At 39.7% G+C, this 13,476-nt stretch overlaps 1 protein-coding gene across 1 annotated transcript in view; it reads right to left on the bottom strand.

The window, feature by feature from the left end:
• Positions 1 to 13,476, bottom strand: part of LOC122790679 — an 800,254-nt gene that overhangs the window by 19,937 nt on the left and 766,841 nt on the right. Inside the window, exon 22 of the mRNA XM_044058202.1 lies at positions 8,463 to 8,588. Within this exon, the coding sequence (XP_043914137.1) occupies positions 8,463 to 8,588 (126 nt within the window). The remainder of the gene's footprint in view (positions 1 to 8,462; positions 8,589 to 13,476) is intronic.

Below are 13,476 nucleotides of genomic sequence, written 5' to 3'. Positions count from 1 at the left end.
TTAGGGGACCATAAGGAATGAGGGGGACATGTACCCCAACATTGTGAGGGATTCCCTGGCCATAATCCAATTTGGTGGTTATATAGAAGATAAAGATGGGGTCAGAAACAGCACTTTCACAGAGGCAACATATGCCATCTGTTTGGCAGCATATAGAAGGAATCCCAGGAACTAGACTTGTTGGGAGGGAGACAGCTGTGAATTTGGTAGATTAAGGAAGAGCTCTAGATGCTGGAAGCAGACTGGAATGAGCAGCACTGCAGTCCCTATCTCCTCTCTGGTGGAAGCCAAAGGGAAATGTAACTGTCCTTGGTTCTGTCTTATGCACTTACTGGAGAACAGCAGTACTTATTTAATTTAATTTATTTATTTGTACTCCTTCTCCTCCCTACCTGTTGATCTTCAGCCTGTTCCAGATAATCAGTCAGGTTTCTTCCAATCAACAGGGCAAGAGTCAACCAGCAGAAGCCATTGTTCACACAGCCATCATGGGTAGTTTAATGATTTTTTTTTTTACTACCCACTCCTAAATGCATACACTCAGAGAGGTATCAGGAGAGATGTACAATGGCTGTCCATCAGGAGAGATTTTCAATGTGCTGTCCATCAGGAGAGATGTACAATGGCTGTCCATCAGGAGAGATGTACAATGGGCTGTCCATCAGGAGAGATGTACAATGGGCTGTCCATCAGGAGAGATTTGCAATGGGCTGTCCATCAGGAGAGATGTACAAAACTTCCACAAAGTGATTCTTCTCCAAGCAGTCACACCCTTCCACATATGATATAAGTTAAGGTTTTCCCAGTCTACAAAATCACTCCCATCCAACATGCCATTGAATGTGTACAAATCACTACCATCTACCTGGAAAGGTGAGTGGGCTACAACCTTTCACTCCTTCCCTGGTTCCTCCAGTGTTAATGCCTCTATTTAAACCCAGTCACCTGAGATAAAGCCAGGGTTCCATAACTCTGTGCTATGGAGGCTAAATATGCAGTTTTAAAAAATCATGGGTGATACGCACCCCCACTTTGAATCTCAAGCACTACTTGAGTTTTTTTTTTACTATGGCTATCTGGGGATAGGCATCTTTCAGCTCTAGGGTGACCATAAATGAGTAAGGAATGTTGAATGATAGTATGTTCTAGATGCTCAGCATTCTGAACTTTGGCACTTGTAAAAATGTATTTAGCCTTGATGGGTCAAAAATATATCTCCAAGGTGTGCCCTTTTCTGATACAAGAAACAGTCTTAGTAGAATCCTTTGCCTTTCTCCAGGTAAGTACTCTGTGTATGGACCCTTGCCTTAGGAGTGTTAATAGCGCATGCTCGCTCAGGTGCTCTTCTTCCCTGGCTACCTGGCCGATGCCTGAGAAACTTTTTTATGACATGCGACCTGTAACTCTATCTCAGGATTCTTACAGCTCAAGTATCATGAGTGATTCTTTCCAACTCTTTGACAATTAAACACATATTTTTGGGAAGAAATGAATGAAGATATGTTGGAGAAGAAATGGGATGTTTGGGGCTTTGAGTGGGAGGGAACAGATCTCTCAAGTCACAGCTGCTCCCTAGTGCGCTCTCATTCCAAAAATCTGCAGACTTCCCTCTTTGGTCATTTTGCAACTTATCTTCTGAATTGTCCTCTCTATCCCTTTGGTGGTTTACCTTTGCCATGCCTGTGCTAAAAGGGCCTACACTTTGTGGGGTAATTTCTTACTTCTCCATGTATTTTGGGTTTCTAATACCATGACAGAAGTGGACCCCATTCCTAAGTCAGGGTGTGATTAAAATTCATGAAATTAGTAATGTTTCAATCTTTGATGATAGACAAAAGTAGTCTTTGCAGCACCTGCAATGTGTCCAGAACCGACTCTTGCAATTCATATGGAGTTACATGTACTAGTAGCATATCTAAATAGGACTATAATTTATTTTTTTTATGAGAGCCATTGCTCCTACTACTATTGGAACTGTCTGCTCTTGTTTCTGCCTGCAGATCTTGGTATTTTATGACTTTGTGCCTCTCTGCACATAAGACACTGTAATCACTGGGTATAGCAATTTCAATGGTCAATGTTACTTTTGTCTTCTTTTCATGGACTACCTCATCTGGTTTTCTCACATATATTTTCTGACCTGTTGGTAATGAGTGATCCCGTGTGATATAATTAGTGTAGCACGCCCAGTAACAAGATGCGAGACCGTTTCCAGTTCTGTTTTGCAGAACCGGCATTTGTCTGTTGCTCGCACATGTTTAATGGACTTTGTAAACCAATGTGTATGTAGTCCACTATTCTAGGCCACCAATATTAACCTTTTTATCTTCTGGGTTAAATTCACCTCTCCTTAACTATTCCTGCAGAAATCCTGATCAATATGAGGCTGTTCCAGGAGTTTTCTGTACTTAACAGAATATTTATGCCTTTTCCACATTTCTTGCCTTCTCATCTGATCCTTCTCTGTATATTCTTTCTTTAGTTTTTTGGCACATCCAGTTACTTCCTGATTTTTGTCGGTTTCTGGTTTCATTTCCATTCCTGCTTGACACTGACATGATTCTGATAAACTATACATGGAAGCCATCTTAGACTTCTTCTCATGTTTTAAAACTTTCACTGTGTTTGGTTCTGGAGATCTGCATATATGCATGCAATCCCACGATTGCAGATCTATTTTTGAGAAAGCCCAGGCTTCCTTCAGAACAAGGGATATATAATCTTGGTATACAGTGATTTTTATATATCATTTGATAAGCATGAAGCATTTTTCTTGTTTTTCTGTCCAACTGATCCAATACTTTTGGAGGCCAGTCAATCACATCAAAACTGTAAGTTAAAACAGGATTATACCTTGAACTTTCTTCTTAGATGCCAGGGCTGTTTTCACTGTTAGTTTTATTCTTCTGAAGTATTCCTTACTGAGTTTTATTCGCATCTGTTTATGTTTTATTGCTTTATTAATTTCCAAATATTTATATACTCCCTCCTGCTCACGTTCCATTATTCCACATTCCAGTCCTTGACTATTTTCTTGGTGCTGCAGTTTTCCTGTTTTAAAGGTTGCTTTTGCACATTTATCAAGACCAAATGACATTCTTGTATCATCTGAGAAAGTTTTAACCACTTGCAGTTGTGCTTTCAACTCCTCATCTGAATCATCTGATGAACTATACCATTGTATGTCATCCACAAATAGAAGATAAGAAGTGTTTACACTTGGATGTTTTCTGGGAGCCAAATTATAATCAAGACCAAATCTGTTACGTAGACAGCCTAATAGGTTAAGTGCAAGACCCTGGAATATCTTTCTTTGAATTTTTATCCCTGGGATAATAATTTGCCATTTGACATGACATCATTCCAAAATGGTTAGCAACCATTTCATAGAAAGTGTAATGTAACTGATCAACGTAAGGTGCATCTTCTACCTCTACAGGCACTCTTTTATCCATGAATGTGGAATACTATCAAATGCTTTATTGTAATCAATCTATGCCATACTTAGATTTTTTTCCTTTTTACAATTTATTTATTTATTTCAGTTTGATAACCGGGGAGGTCCACTGGGCTCAGGAGCCCGTTTTCAGTGCAGGCCCGGGGAGAAAAGCTCCACATTACATAGTAAAGTTAAAAAACAGATAAAATTAAAATTAAGATTCAAAGATATGGGTACATTAAGATAGAACAGAAAACATTAGGTTTTATGAATACAGGTAAAATTGTGATACAGAGACAGTATGAGGTACAATGGTTACATAGCATATGAGTGATATATTAACATGGTAGGTTAATAAGGTTATAAAGAATTTGAGTCTTGTTAGGGCAGAGTGGAAGACCACAGACAGTATGAGGTACAATGGTTACATAGCATATGGGCCATAGATTAACATATCTGGTTAATAAGGTTATAGAGAATTTGAGTCTTGTTGGGGCAGAGTGGAAGACCAAGCGTAAATGTTAGGGAGAGGGATAAAAGGGAGTGCAAACTATTTACATTATATACACAAGGCAGCAGTAAGAGATAAGTAGAATCATGGAACACAGTTGTTGGAAGAAGGAGTAGTATGGAAATACAATTAGTGTAGAGAGGAGAAGGCTAGGTGGGGAAAGTGCAGTTGCCCTTCCTATTAGAGAACAAGTGGGAATGGAGTAGGGTTTTGAAGTTGTTAGGGTTTTCAGTCATTCATAAAGATGGAGGTAGAGAATTCCATTTTTTGGGTAAGGAAAAGGATAGGAGGTGTTACCCGGCCAGTCGCTTTGATGTGTGGACACTGTGTAGGTTTAGGTGAGCAGATCTAAGTGACCTGTTAGGGGTGTAAATTTGTAGGATGTTGGATAGTGCAGGACATTTGGAGGGGTTAAATAATAGCCTATGGGCAGTGTTAAGTTGGAGGTAGTCTAGAAGGTTGGGGAGTTCTAGCCAGTTTAGTGAATAGAGGGCAGAGCAATGGTGGGAGGTGTGTTTGGCTTTGATGGCGAATTTAGAAATTTTATTATAACAACTTTCCATTTTTGAGGAAAGGGAGGCAGATAAGTTAGTTAATAGAGGGGTGCCATACAGTAGTGAGGGAAGAAGATAGGTAGTGGTGAGGGTTTGTCTAGAAGAAGGAGAGAGATAGTGAATGTTTCTATATAGCAGGCCAAGTTTTTGATGTGTCTTCTTGATATTGAGTTGAACATGGGTGTCAAATTTTAGGTTTTCATCAATAGTGACCCCAAGTAGTTTGGCATAGGGAACAATTTCTATAGTTGAATTGCTATGGCTTCTAATTTGGAATGAGTTTTTGTTGAGAGGGAAGGATTTTGAGGGGGGGGAAGACAAGTATTTTGGATTTGTTAGCATTTAGAGAAAGGTGGTTTTGGAGCATCCAGTTCTCAGTGGTAGAGAAAGCTGTTTGTGTGTATGATAGAAGTTCTGGGATGTTGGTGGCACAACAGATTAAAGTGGAATCATCGGCGTATTGTACAATTTTAGTATTAGGGATGGCAGAGTGGAAGTCATTGATAAAGATGTTGAATAGCATAGGGCCAAGAATGGAACCTTGGGGAACTCCAGTGGGGGTGGGAAGGAAGTTAGAGGTACCTTTCCTCCATTTTACAGCTTGAGATCTATTGGATAGGTAACTAGAGAACCAGAATAGTGTATTATGTGAGAGGTTGAGGTTAGCAAGGTGGCTAAGGAGGTGAGTATGGGAGACAGTGTTGAAAGCCTTTGAGAGATCTAGTAGAACTGTTGAAGCTATTTTACCAGTATCGCGGGCACGGTTGACTATATCTAGGAATGAGAGTAGAGCAGTTATAGTGCTATGGCCAGGGCGGAAACTATGTTGGGCTTGGGAGATGAGGTGGTTATTGATAAGGAAGGGCATTAACTGAATGTGAATGCATTTTTCCAGGATTTTTGATATTGGGGAGAGGATGGCTATGGGGTGAATGTTTGAGGTATTATTGTTTTTACCGCCTTTGTGGAGAGGATGTATAAAGGCAGAACGCCACAGCTTGAGGACATAAGATTCCTTTATGGATCTGTTGATTAGGATACTAATGGGGAGGGTGATTCCATCTGCAGCAATTTGTAAGAATTTGGATGGAAATGTTATCTGGAGCATTTGAGCAAGGTTTCAATTTGCTGAGAAGTTTTTTTATATATGAGGTGGAGACTGGTTTAAGTTCAAAGGTGGTGGGAGGATTGAGTTTAGAGGCTGGGGTAGAGAGACTGAGCTGTGTGGATGGGTCAATTTGAAAGGTCTTATTTAGTTCAGCTATACAGTTAATAAAGAAGGAGTTGAAAAGAGTGGCAATTTCTGGATCGGACTTGGTAGTGTCAGTGCAAGGATTATTTTAGTGCCTGGGCTGAGAAGTGAATTAATGGACTTCCAGAATAGTTTAGGGTTTTTGGAGTGGTTGGCTTGGAGTTTCATATAGTAAGATTGTTTGTCTTTGGATATATGTTTTTTAGTGAGGTTGTGGAGCTGCTTGTATTGAATAAGGGTCTCTGGATGTTTATTGTGCTGAGAAAATTTCCAGCATTCTCCATCATGACTTTATTTAGCAACAAATAATCCTTTGTCCCATGTAATTTTCTTTGGTTATGCTTTTGTTCTATTGCCATTATTAAGTTTTCTTCTAAATGACTATAAATTATTTCAATATCAATTCTAGTATATAGTTTATACATTAATGGATAGCAATTTACTGGTCTAGAGTTTTTAGGATGGATTGCAGGTTCACTCGCAGTGAGGAGTATCACTTTTCCAGGTTGGTTTCTGTTCAAGATGCACATACAAGTAGTCCTTAATCACTGCTAAATCTTCACCTAAAGGTGCTAATACTTTTAGCCAGAAGTTAGGTACTGCATCTGGGCCTGGAGTTGTCCAGTTAGGAGCTTTTCTTAATTTTGTTTCAATTTCTTTAACCGTTACTTCGTCCCATTTCATATCCTGTACATCTGAATCATTTTTTTGTGGTGTTTCTATTAGTTCTGCTTTGTTTTCCAATTCTTTATAAACCTTTTTTGGGTTATCTATGAAATACTTATTTTGTACTTTTCCTTTCTGTTTATCTGCATATTTTCTTAAGTTTTTCAGCCTGTGTTGATATCTTTGCAATAGTGTATGCTAGATCCTAGTGTGTTCTGACACTGAGCATTGCTTTCATCACATTTATTTTTCTAAACATTTTTGCTGATTTGATCCCTCTTCTACACTTCTCTAACAGTAGCACTTCTTGTCTTAATTAGTTTATAGTTTTCTCTATTCAATGCTTCCATGATGGTATTCTATTTTTTCCCTTACTGCTCATCATCTTTGTGGTAAGACTTTATTAATTTAGCTTCACAGTAATATATCCTACTTGGATGGCCACGGTGGTGCAGTGGTTAGAGTTGCCGCCTCACAGCAAGAGGTTCTCTGGTTCGATCCTCGGCTGGGGTGCCTTCTGTGCAGAGTCTGTATGTCCTCCCTGTGGTCACGTTGGCTTCCTCCAGGGGCTACAGTTTCTTCCAACATCCCAAAGACATGCTGTAGGTGGATTGGACACTCTAAACTGGCCCTTGGTGTAAGTGTGTGTGTGCCTTCTGTGAAAGGTTGGGCGCCAGGCTGGCAACTCGACACTGTAAAACTCCACTGCCAATCATGAGCGGATAGGTGATCCGCTGTGGCGACCCCTAACCGGGAAAAGCTGAAAGAAGAAGAAGAAGTAATATATCCTATTTACTTCTGTTATATCACATGATTTTTTTGTTAATAGTCTACATTACTGTGTTCATCCATTTTATCAGACTTCTAATATTTTGGGTCTTGTTTGCTTTTTGTAATCTGCTTTCTTCACTGATCTTTATATGTCTCGCCATCTGCATTAAATGAGGCAACTCTTCATTTTCTGAGGGTCCATTCTTTGTTCTCCATTTCCTGTGGGCATTCCACAGAAAGTTCCAGAACATGTTCCTGTGACATGTTCTCTTCAGTTGTATCCCATGTCATCCGTTGCCCTTGCATATATTGTATTATTTAGTTTCCTCTGAAACCTGATTTTGTTGGACCTTGGAGGCTTCAGCAATGAGTTTTTACACCCTTAGCATATGACAACTTCCATGTGTTTATGTGGAGAGCTACTAGGGGGTGTGATGCTCATAGAATGTTTTTCTGTACAAGTGTTGCATCCATCTTGGTCATTTGCATCTCCCACATGTAATTTGTGATAGAGAAAGTAGCAGTAAACACTTTTTCTTTTACAAAAAGTTAATTTAAATGCACAGATAAAGGCAAGAATCTGCAGCAGTTGCTTAAATAATGTTAATCAAGTGCAATGTATCAAGTAAAAGTACTTAAACTTGCCTGGATGGCATTGGATGCAAGTAAAAACACTTCTGGATCTCAGCCTAGGATGCCAGGCTTACTGAGCTGTTATTGGAGTCGGCTATGCAACATTTGGCAAACTGTAATTTCGTTGAAAAGAAGTAGACCCGTATTTATATATATGTATATAAATATTGGAATCCTCCCTTTGGTCAAACATTTGGAATACTGAATGTATTTAATGCCGGCACAAGTGATCAAAGGTTCATATCTTTTCAGAGTGCAAGCATTACTCAATTGCAGGTCATGGTACAGTGGGAATTGGGAATTTCCCCTTTCTCCACTGTTCTACAATCTTGGAGTTGGTATATATACAAGTATTATGGGACGAGAGGCACGCATCCCCCCCCCTACACAGGGATGTGGCGATGATTTTTTTTTAATGGCTTATTCAAGCTTTCTACATTTACAGACCAATCACATGTTCTTCAGTTTTGTGGTTTTCAGTGAAAGGTAGGACATTTGATATATGCATTTTACCAATATTATACCTATAGTATAATTATGTCATACCTTCAGTCTTGGACTATTTTCTCCCATTTTGTTAAAAGATTATCCATAGAAAAAGTAATTTCATAAAAATGCATCATTAATGAGACTTACTGCTGAGTTTACTCTCAAGATTATCCTTTGGTTCTGATGCATTTTTCCTCTCCATATTATCCTTTGACAGTTCCTCATAATCTGCTTTAAGTAGCAGTAATAGCTTTTCTATGGGAATTTTGCATCCTGTGCATAAACAAAAAAAAAGACCCCATTATATTACTTATGTGTATCATAATAAAAACTATTCAATAACAAAACTCTGAAAAACATCCAAATTAATAAAATCCTTACAGATGTCTAGCATCCTTTCTGTCCAAGACTTAAATTAATAGCACTTTGTACAGGTGCAAACGGGTTCAGGTACCTAGGCAGCGAGACATTTCCCTGTGATACATTTGGCTGGGGACACATGGCTGAAGTGACATTCAGCTGCAGAGAAATATGGCTGTTTGCAAATTCCCTGTGGGCAAAGAGAAGCATATGCTGCCATGCTCACAGCTTTAATAACCAAATGCATGGAGGCAGAAGAAGTATTGAGTGTTGTGCTCAGGGTACAGTACATACTTATGTAACTACAACATGTAGAAGTATGCAACAGAATGGAGAATATCCTGCAGGCTGCTGTAGTCACATTTATGCTCCAGTATACATTTTAGGTAATGTTCCCTAGACACCGTGAAGGGGGTAGTGGTCTACACATGCCAATTATAAAGGCACTGCCCATTGTGCACTGTATTTTTAGTGCCACTGACATGCCCTCTGGCCAGCCTGCTGCTGATGCCTGCCATATTGCCTGCTGTCTCATGTTCCCTTGGGGACCATGGACATTGTTTTTCCCTTCTGCATTTGGTTACTAAAGTTGTGGGGATGGCAACACATTCTTCTCTTTGCCCACAGGGAATTTGCAAACAGCCATATTTCTCTGCAACTGAATGTCACTTCAGCCATGTGTATCACAGGGAAATGTCTCGCTGCCTAGGTGCCTGAACCCGGCTATAAGTAGAACTACGTGCAGTCATTTGGTTCACTTCATATTTTCACATAAATCACTATAGAATAAGAATTATCTCCTTCTGACAAGATTTTCCCTTCAATGTCACAAAAGTGGAAAATTCCTTCACAGAATGCTTCCAGCAAATCAAAATACACTCCCCAAGATTTAAGAGAAATGAAGCAAACTTAAAGCACCTGCAAGACCAAAAAATGCCTTCCCCAAACTTGTTGACGAAAGCATCTTTCACAACGTTGAGGAGCAAAATGAAAAAACAAGAAATGAACTTAAGGAACTCTGGACTGTAGCAAACAGCTTATATAAGCTCTTTGCTACCGTTACTAATGAACAGCTTATGCCAGGTTCCTGCTGCAGATATACACATTTTGTCACATTGTGATGCTTTTCATCTTCATATAGCTGCTGTATTATTACAATGTCACTTTATGATCCAGGACATGGCTGAAAACAATCAGCCTGACCAGTCCAATTGAGTGATTACCAAATGAAATAAAGAGCTTCTGCAACCTAAAGAAATAAATACATATAGTTTGCCAAACAGTGTTCTCTGATAAGGGTTCAACACGTCTAGTATGTCCACAGCTATGACTATGTGCAGTCAATCTGGTTTATTACATGTTGTCACATGATCAGTAAGATCCTCCTTCAACTTAGTACAAGGGGAAATTCCTTCACAAGAATGGCTCCAGCAAATTGGAAAGACTGACCCAATATTTAACAGAAATGACAGAGTATAACCTGTTTAGAAGCAAGCCTAAAAATACTACAAAACCAAAAAAGGTCTTCCTAAAACTGGTGATCTAAAACATCTTTCATGAAGCAGAAGAATGAAAAATTGTGTAAGAACTTACCATAATAGTAGATGTCCTACTTTTCACTGTTGCAGAATTCCTTAAAATAGTGATATCCTGCAGATGACAGCCTGGCAAGCATACCAAAGCCTGTCCATTTCGTGTGCCATATGTCAGACATGTCCTACATCTGAGGTGTAAGGTACATACATGAAGTACTAGCACCAAATCCTCGGAACTGAAGTGATCCAGACAAAAAGGAGCAATAAATGAGAAAGAAAAGAAATATGATACCAAGTGCATCAAGAAAAAGGAAAATAACCCCCCCTGGCCAGAGGGAGAAGAAAAACACAACAGGGGGAAGGAATACTACAACAGTGTAAATAGGACATCTACAGTTATAGTTAGTTCTTATACAACTGTACTGTAATCACTGTCCCAGTATTCCTTACAATAGGGAGAGTACAAGAGCTACTGTAAAGAATGAGGGGAGGCAGAAGATACTGAGGAGCCCTTCAAAAACCCATAGTGGATAGACCTAGCAAAACTTGCTTTGGCCCTTGAAATCACATCCATTTTGTAGCAAACGTAAGCACAGAAGACCTGGTAGTGGTTTCCAAAATGGGTCTACCATTGACACCCATAAAAAAGCAACCATCCTAGTAGAATGAGCAGAAATAGAAGTAGGAAACTGCTATCAAATGGATAACAAAAGGACATGGCCTTAGAAATCCTAGAAGAAATGGTTTGCTTAAAAACTGTCAAGCACATTTCTTGTCCTAAAAAGTAATAAAAAGTTGCTCAGATTTCCAAACATCTTGTGTAAATAATATCAGAGCTGTCTATGCAAATCCGAAGAATCGAGAATCCTCTCAACTTTAGGCATAGAAGTAGGACTGGTTCTAAAAAAAAAAAAAAAAAAAAAAACTGTCCCTCTCTGTGGAAATCAGAAAAGAAGGAACTGCCTTCAAGGCATGAAGTTCAGAGACTCTTTGGGCAGAAGTCAAACCCACCAACAAGACAGTTTTCCAGGCACAGAATTTTAAAGAAATTGCTGGCTCAAAAGATGGCTGATTCCATTTTTCAACATCAAAGTTAAGGTCCCAAGGAGGAAGAATGAGCTTTCTAGGAGGACACCTTTCAGAAACTGTTGAACCTCAAACCTACAGGACAGTGGTGGATCTATAGTCAGACAAACAGAAATGGCTGACAAATGACAGAAGACTGTATTAGACCAGGAATGAGTAACTCAAACAAATAAGAGAGCACTTGGAATACCCAGCAAAAGAGGGTTCTGTTCCTTGTCATGACACCAAGAAGAACATCTTTTCAACTCGGCAACAAAAGATTTCCAAGTAAAGGGTTTTCTCTACAAAACCTATAGCGCATCCCCATAAAATTGGTGTCTAAGAGAAATCACTCAGGGAGTCAATTTTTGGGTGAAAAGATGAGGGTGAATTAGACTGTAGTTCTGTAAGAGTAGTCCATTCCGTGGGGTAACTTATGATGATTGCCATTGACTAGGTGAAAAAGTAGTAGAAACAAATGCTTTCCTGGCCAAAAAGGAGTCAATAACTAGATTTTTGGTCTTCCACGTGTTGTATAAGGCCTTTGGCAACAGAAAAGGAAGGGGAAATGTATATGACAACACTCCTTTCGAAGAAAAAGATGCAGTGTCCAACTTTCAAGCCAGAGAACTTGGCACTCTGAAACAGAACTTGGGGAGTTGTCTATTCTGAGGACAGACAAAAAGATCTAGTTGTAGAGTACTCCAATGATGTACAACAGCCTCTCTGAAGCATCTGTTTGTAAAGATCTGCTCAAATGTTTTTGCTGCAACATTGTGTTGTGAGGGAATATAGACCAGCTGAGGAAACAAGTGATGGTGGATGGCAAAGTCTCATGCTGTGAGAACTAGTCTGCAAAGACAGTAAGACTTCATTCCTGCCCTGTTTGCTTATGTAGCCCATGACAGTGGTGTTGTCTGTGAAAACTCTGAGTGGATCTGTAGTGCAAATGAAATGCAGAGCCTGAAAATCCAGGATTAAAGCTTTCATCTCCTTGATGTTGACATGCACTTTTACTTCCTGCAGTGACTAGCCTCTACTGGACCCTGATGTTGTCGGAACAATTCTCCTGGGTTAGGCTTGAAGCATCTGTTAACATCTCCTGTGTAGATGGAAGGTACCTAAAATGGAAGACTTGGATTTTGAAATATCTGGTTGACCCATCACAGAAATTTCTTCTTTTTCAGACTAGGCAGGATATAAATGGGAAGGTCAAGAGGGTGACAATACCGTAGCCAAACTATCTTCAGATACAACTGAAACATCCACATATGGAATCTGGAAAAGTGAAACATGGGAATAGTGGATGCCACTTCTCTTAGAAACTTTTTTTCTAAGCTCTCCTGCAAAGAAAGAAGGGACTGAAAGAAAGATGCCAAAGAGAGGGGACCTTGGGAGGAGGAAGAAAATAAGCCATAGTAAAGGTCTGAATTCAGTACCACAAGAAAATCTTCTAGGTCCTGCAGAAGAACCTGTGAAGAAGGGCCTTGTTGAAGAAGGTTGTGCAGGTAGAGACACATCTGAACTTCATGAAGCCTGCAAAAAAGCTGTGACTGGGGCTAGACGTTTGGTAAAAACTCTTGGTGCTGTAGAAAGAACAAATGGCAAAACATGGAATTGATAATATTAGGAAGATACAAAGATAGTCAACATTTCTTGAGCAAGGGATGTATAGGAATACATAAATATGTATCCTACAAGTCTAGAAAAAAACCCCAGAAAATCCTGAGGAAGAAGCATAAGGCACAGAGACTGAAGAGTGAACATTTTGAAAGAAGGAACTTTCAGAAAGATGTTGAGAAAGGAGTGGACCAGCATGGCATGGACCTACAAGAGTCCTCCTCCCTGGGAACCAAAAACATCCTGGAGTAGAAACCCTTGCCCCTCTGTCACAGAGGCACTGTCTGAGTAGTACCGTCAGCCAACAGGTCCTGAAGAAGAGGAGGAAAATGTGGTCACTGGCAAAGGGGGGCTGAGGAATGCCTGACAAGGGAAGAAGGGATATCAGCACCGTGAAATAGCCATCAAGAATTATAGATAAAACCTGAGAGTCTGTTGTGATCTGTTGCCAAATGGGAAATGGCAGAGTTTATATGTGGGGGAACTGGATTCTGGCTGAGAGGAAGAGAAGAAAGGCTGTCAAATGGAAGCTGACTTATCCTGAAGGGAAGACATTTGTCTCCTGGAATCATGACTAGGTT

Source organism: Protopterus annectens, chromosome 16.part0 (assembly GCF_019279795.1).
Source record: "Protopterus annectens isolate FY-2018-M chromosome 16.part0, PAN1.0, whole genome shotgun sequence".
NCBI lineage: Eukaryota > Metazoa > Chordata > Ceratodontiformes > Protopteridae > Protopterus > Protopterus annectens.
Note: the sequence above shows the minus strand (reverse complement) of the source record. Positions and strands in the feature narration are given on the sequence as shown.